At 38.7% G+C, this 6,642-nt stretch overlaps 1 protein-coding gene across 1 annotated transcript in view; it reads right to left on the bottom strand.

Moving 5' to 3' along the window:
- Nucleotides 1-519: 519 nt before the first annotated feature.
- The window catches only part of LOC107591698 (protein regulator of cytokinesis 1-like), an 8,005-nt gene continuing 1,882 nt past the window's right edge, over nt 520-6,642 (bottom strand). Inside the window, exons 4-14 of the mRNA XM_016280927.1 lie at nt 6,333-6,566; nt 6,088-6,258; nt 5,470-5,619; nt 5,218-5,368; nt 4,702-4,838; nt 4,513-4,608; nt 4,145-4,291; nt 3,911-4,006; nt 3,713-3,832; nt 966-1,064; nt 520-764 (exon numbers count right to left, since the gene is read on the bottom strand). Coding sequence (XP_016136413.1) covers nt 699-764; nt 966-1,064; nt 3,713-3,832; nt 3,911-4,006; nt 4,145-4,291; nt 4,513-4,608; nt 4,702-4,838; nt 5,218-5,368; nt 5,470-5,619; nt 6,088-6,258; nt 6,333-6,566 — 1,467 coding nt within the window. The 3' untranslated portion in view covers nt 520-698. The remainder of the gene's footprint in view (nt 765-965; nt 1,065-3,712; nt 3,833-3,910; nt 4,007-4,144; nt 4,292-4,512; nt 4,609-4,701; nt 4,839-5,217; nt 5,369-5,469; nt 5,620-6,087; nt 6,259-6,332; nt 6,567-6,642) is intronic.

The raw sequence follows: 6,642 nt of genomic DNA, 5'->3' as shown, positions 1-6,642 counted from the left end.
AGCCATTACTCCAGTCTTCAGTGTCAAATCATCCTTCAGAAAGCGTTCTAATATGCTTGATTTGATTGCTCAGTGAACATTTATATTATTAATGTTGAAAAATGTTGCGCTGAATTTTGTGGAAATAGCAGTACATTTTTACAGGATTCTTTGATGAAAAGAAAGTTAAAGAACAGCATGTACTTGAAATAGAATAAATGTCTCCATTCTTGCTTTTGGTCAATTTTAATGCATTCTTGCGGAAATAAAGGTATTACATTTTTTTACTGACCCCAAACCTTTAAGCAGTAGCGTATAGTCACCATTCCTAGTAATTCAGGGTAGAGATATTTATTTAAAGAACTGTACGGTTTTAAAAAATAAGACAATTTTGAAATGTATAAAGAAGCATTTTATTAAAAGTGCTGTATATACACAAGGAAATGACTGACTTTTATGAGCTAATTTATACATAATCTGACTAGCTAAGTAAACAATGACATAAAAAATAAAGCAAGATATATAAAAATATAAATAATTGAGCCCTTTAAAACAAACAAAAAAAAGTGTCTCCGAAAAGTCACTGCACTGGTCAAAGGTAAGACAAACACCTGAGAATAGTTGTATCCTGTACAATCTCAATCCTTATATTATTATTTGTGACCTAAGTCCCATAAAAAAATAAATAATAATAAAAGTACCAAATGTTGGCAGTCCAATCAAAGCATGTCTTTAACGGTGGAATTGAGAAAAGCATCAGTGTTAGCTTTCCTGGAGAGCTCGCTCTGTAACGGGAAACAAGATAAAACATGTTAACACATCTTTACTAACAGAACACTGAATCATTATTATGTGTGGGCCTTAAAATGTTAATGATCTCTCTCAGGGGAATTAATGGTCACAAATGAGCAATCTTCTTATCACAGACCCTCCATTTGGAGTTAAACATCCAGGGAAGTGGTCTAATGCTGAGTGATTGGGCTTACGGTAAAGGCCGAATAGCTCATTGGAACTGGTTTCTTGTCACTGTTGAACTCCTGCAGCAGCACACGTGGGCCAGTGCTGGCCTCTGTAATCTTGTTCCTCTGTTAGCCAAAGACAAAACCACACAAAAATTAAGAAAAATCACTGATCTTTTGCATTAAGACACTACCAAGAATGTACAGATGATAGTATTTGACCTACAGAGTACTGATTTTTGTTGATGCAACAGTGTCTTCTAGAGTTCGCTTTTGGCCCTTCCTTGGGATTTTGCTCATTTTATATAAAAATACCATAATTTTTTTAACAAATTCCAAATGATACAAATACTATATTTTTATACAAAAAAAACTAGGGTGTGACAGTACACTTAGCTCACGAGATGAGACAAAATACAGATACAGACAATATTTTAATACTATTTTTAAGAAATTTTCAATGACTAAATATTTGTCTTTTAATGGCAAAAAGTAAAACAACGCAGTTGAATTTTGAAATATTTTAACTAATCTAGGGCTGTAACTAATGATTATTTTGACAGTTAAATAATTGGATATTTTTTAGTAACAAATAGACCCAAGTGAAAACCAGGCTTTAGTATGACTATTTAGGCTATGTATAAACTAACGATGAGGCAATAATAATTGGCTCAAATAAAATATCAAAACCAAGTAATTACATGGTTTTATTAAACAACACTGATAAAATACATAATGTAATATGCCTATACATAATATGAACATAACCAACTTAAGTACATTATGTATTATAACAAATACCTGCAGGCGCCAACGGCCTGGTGACGTTTCACTTTACAGCGTGATTAAACCATATTTAAATCCATTTCATTTTAAAGGGGTCATATGATGCTGCTAAAAAGAACATTATTTTGTGTATTTGGTGTAATGAAATGTGTTTATGCGGTTTAAGGTTAAAAAAAGACATTTTGCACATACTGTACATGTTTCTCCTCTATGCCCCGCCTTTCTGAAACGCGTCGAATTTTACAAAGCTCATCGTTCTGAAAAGCGAGGTGTGCTGTGATTGGTCAGCTATCCAGTGCGTTGTGATTGGCCGAATTCCTCAAGCGTGTGACGGAAATGTTACGCCCCTACCATACTGTGATGATGCCCTGTCAGGCCGGAGCGATGATTCAAAAACATGAAAACCCATTATAAACGAGGCATTCATTGCATTCAGTGGGGACATAATTATGGATTATAATGACTTGTACTGTCTTTTTACGCGTTGCGTTGCGTAAATATAAAACAATGTCTACATTTGTGATTCTAGTCATGTCCATTTTTGGAAGGCCAAACAAAGTAGCTTCGCTTTTACAACGAAACACAGCGCCACACACGGCGGCCTTGAGTGAGCAGAGGCCGGGGGATAAAGTGAGGAACGGCCGGCGGGCTGAGTGAGCAGAGGCCGGGGAATAACGTGAGGAATGGCCGGAGGGTTAGAATGAGCAGATGCGGCGGATTCGTCGAAGGAGCGTCCGGAGGGCTTGCGGCAATTACATGTGACGACCCCGGGCTGGACTCCACTTCATCCACGGTGAAAGCCGATCCGGCGATCCACAGCGCAAAGTTGTAGTATTTCCTCAGCAACCAGCACGGATCAGCTCCAGGCATGACGAAGCGGATATCATCCTCTTTTGGAAGGCCAAACAAAGTAGTTTCGCTTTCACAACGAATCACACAGCGCATTCACAACATGGCGGCAACAACAATACTACAGCCAGAATAAAAGTAACACCTTCTTTCTTTGCGTGAACATTTGGGCGACGTTATGCAAATCCCACATAGTGATGTAGATATGTGGGGGCGTGTTAGAACGAGCCATTTTAGGTAGGTGTGGCTGACTTAACTTTTATAAAGAATATCTCTTTGGATTTGAGACTTTAGTCTTTGCAACTTTACAGATCTTCTTTATGCACCAAGGGCTTGTAACACTCCAAAGAGAAAGGAAGAATTGAAATCGCATCATATGACCCCTTTAATATTTGGCCACATGCAAACTCAGAAACTTTTTTGAAATCGTGATGTACAATAAATGGCATATTTAGAAATAGGTTGATGTATTCTCCTGTATTGGCAAAGGTTTAAATGATTTACGTTACAAATCTAGTGAGATAATGCACAGTTTTCCCAGATGAACGTTAAGCATTTCAAATTCACAGCAAATGCAGAGGAAGAGTGACGTCACACATACAGTTTTCACTGGTAATTTACCAGTAAGTTACCATTAAGAGATAGAGATCATGTGTGAACAGTACCTTTTCAAAAATCCCGGTAAATTTGATCTGGCAATCATATCGTTCTTATGGAGATGACGTGATTACTCTGAGCCGTTTACAAAGCTCTGCTGCTTTTTAATTAGTTTTTCTATGTAAATAGGCCTATGCGCTATATGGACATCTTTGACCATTGCGCCTCTCGGCTGCGATGCGCGTCTCGTGTTTATAAGAGCAAAATATTCTGATTGGCTGGTAATGTTAGTTTGGATGAGAGTGAAAGCTGTGCTTCTCTCACACCATTGGTAGGCAAATTCGTGGACTCGAAAGTGATATCAACAAGTTTTTTTTTAAATGTAGGGTTATTTTTACCGCAGCCAAACGCTGCACACCGGAGATCCAGCATGGTGCCGGAGAACTTTAAGCCCTGCAATCCTTTTTGGAATGATCTCAAACCAAAAGCTTTGATCACAGAGTTGAATCGAGTTTGGAATGCCCCAGGCAGATGGTTTTAACCTTGGCAGAGAGTTGAGGTCTTCCTGGCACACACACAAATGTGGTGGATAAGCCGCTGCTGCTGCTGGCGCTACTGGTGCTGCTCACGGTGGCAGTGCGAGGTGCCAGCATATTGGGCATCTGAAACAATTGGAAGATGATTACGCGTTTTGATAAATGTTTGTTTTTGCACATCATGCTTAGTGAGAAAACTAATACCTTTTTAATTTTGTTAGGGGTGGGGGTGGTATATGTCGATCCGAGGGCTCTCTTTGTCGGAGTTTTAAACTGAGAGGTTTCGGTTATCTTTGTCATCTGGAAGGCACAGGTTAGTGAAATCTTTAAAAACGTTCCTGAACAATGTGTGTAAATATATTAAGGTAAAATAAAAGTCACTCTATACTACAAAATACCTTCTTTTGTGTTTAAACACCATCTGATAGTGAATCTCACCCGCTCATTCTTCTCTTTGTCTTTCTGCAAGCGATGCTCTTCCCACTGGCTGGAAATGTAATCCATGATCCTCTGATCTTGCACAAGAAAAGAGGTCCCCTGATTCTTTTCCCAAACTTCCACATGGCTTCTTAACTCCTCTTCCAGCTGTTTGTGTAGAAATACACAGGCAAATTGACATCAGACACATTTTTGCCGTTCACAACTTGTTTACCCTAGGAATAGATCACCTGAAATTTTTTTTCTTCCAATCTAAAAATGACTGGAGAGGTCTGTTGTTTCAACAGAAAATGAAATTATTAGACTAAGATTGAAAAATTACAAGGTCAAAAAAAAAATCCTTTAACTAACAGCAAATGTGTGACTACCTTTGGGAGCAGTTTCTGCACTTTGGCCCTGTCCTTACTCTCTTTGAGCAGAGACCCTCCTCTGTTACTGAAGCGATTTGGATCCGCAGCCTTTCTCTGGTAAGCGAAACATATAGAACAAAATGACACATGTGAAATCAAAGGTTAAGTTCACTTTAAACATGGGACTTGGGAGATGACTGTGAGAACCTGAAACTCTTGAAAGAGAGCCCAGTTCCTCTTCCATTTCTCCAAGTCCTCCAGTATGGGCTGTGCTGCCTCATAGAAAGCCTTCATTCTTAGCAGCTCGTTGTCATGGAGGGACAGCAACTCCTCTGTGTAGTGATCTGTTCAACCAGAATGAAGTTAAAGCCCTTTTCCATTAGCAAATAATCTGTTTTTGAGTTTAATGGTTTTAAACAGGACTGGTAATCCATAAAATATTTTAATCTACTCAATTTATTATGATTAATTTATGAGTGAATAACTACAATTAAAGGAATATTTCAATGGATGAATTTGTTTTTCATCTGAATGGATTTGTTCTGATGAAGAAACAAATTCATCTACATCTTGGATGGCCTGAGGGTGAGTAAGTTTTCATTTTTGGGTATCAAACTATTCCTTTGATCACATGTCTGTGTTTGCTGAGAAAAGCTATGAATTTAATGTTATAAAGTGACCTGACTGCTTTTAAGTTTGAATAGCAAGGTTCAGGCAAATTACCATCACAGAAGTGAACACTGAACGGCTCCCTCTGTTCTGGTCCAAGCATACATTTGTCCCACAGAACCACAAGCTCCTGTCGGACCTTATCAACAACCTCCTCCAGCTGAGCCATCTGCAGTTCCTCTAGATGTTCCACATAGCCCTGCCACTGCAAGCGGAAATGCACTCCATTACCACTCATTGGTAAACCACAAGGAGAGTTAAGATCCCTGATAGGACATCTTGTGGGTTACATGCAAAAGCTCTTACCCGTCTGATATCATTAAAGAGAGTGCTCATGGCAGCCTCTCTGAACGCCTCACCTTCCGACTCAGGACAACTCAGACGATTCCACAGGCTCGTGGCTCGCTCCTTGAGTTTGTCTCGGGCTGAAATCAAGGATTTCTTTTTCATTTCAAGCTGTGTGGTATAAATATTTATTATTAGTACAATAACGATGATCATAATAATTGCTATCAGCCAGCTGGCAACTAGCTCTTTTTTATATACTTGTCTTTTTATACTTATATAGCCAACTTATATTCACATTTGGTGCTTGGTGAGATTTAATTTAGGAAACTAGTTAAGATGCTAACTTTGTTATACACACAACCACTAGATGGCACCGCTGTCTCATGCAATGCTTTTAGAAGACACCATATCCATGCAAAACCCATCTGCATAAACTTTGGAAAATAAAAAATATGTATGCATGCATGTGTGATATATATATATATATATATATATACACACACACACACACACACACACACACACACACACTTCTGGGGTTTTCGCAACATCAGAAATAACAATGACATTTACAAAACTGAAACTACTGGTTTGTTTTTTTATTATTAAAAAAAAAAAGATTAAAAAGTTTAGCACCTGGCTGAGCAGCAGTTTCAAGGCTTTGATATTATCATGCGTGAGCAGAAAAATGTCACTGTCAGGGCAGATAGACTCTCGTTCTAGGCTGCTCTCTGGTTCATGTCCCATCTCATCCATCAGGCTCCTGATGTCCTGCCTGAGCCCAGAGAACACCTTCACCCTGCTCTCCTACAAACAGAGAGCTTAAGTCACAAAAGCATCCAGGACAGAATAAAAGTATAGATATAGAAAAGTATAGATACTTTTTCATTGCCGAGTTTCTTAACATGCTCCTGGAGTTCCTGCAGCTGGGTTCGAGAAGGCACACTTCCCGATGGAATGTAATATGGCGTAGCACACAAAGTCACGCACAACTCCTCATCCTGCTTCTTCAAATCACTCAGCTCTCTTAAGCGTTCATTCTTCTCCTTTAGAAGAGATTCAACACGACACTGCAGGTTCTTCTCCATCTGGAGAACTGTAAGGTCTTCCTCCAACTATAAAAGATTGCAGGATAAAAATTAGAAAAACTGGAGCTTTCCATAATTAGGGTTAAAATTCTTAGAAAAAAAA

Source organism: Sinocyclocheilus grahami, unplaced genomic scaffold, assembly GCF_001515645.1.
Source record: "Sinocyclocheilus grahami isolate Dianchi unplaced genomic scaffold, SAMN03320097.WGS_v1.1 scaffold145.1, whole genome shotgun sequence".
In the NCBI taxonomy this organism is placed as follows: domain Eukaryota; kingdom Metazoa; phylum Chordata; class Actinopteri; order Cypriniformes; family Cyprinidae; genus Sinocyclocheilus; species Sinocyclocheilus grahami.
This window is presented reverse-complemented; position numbering and strand designations above follow the sequence as displayed.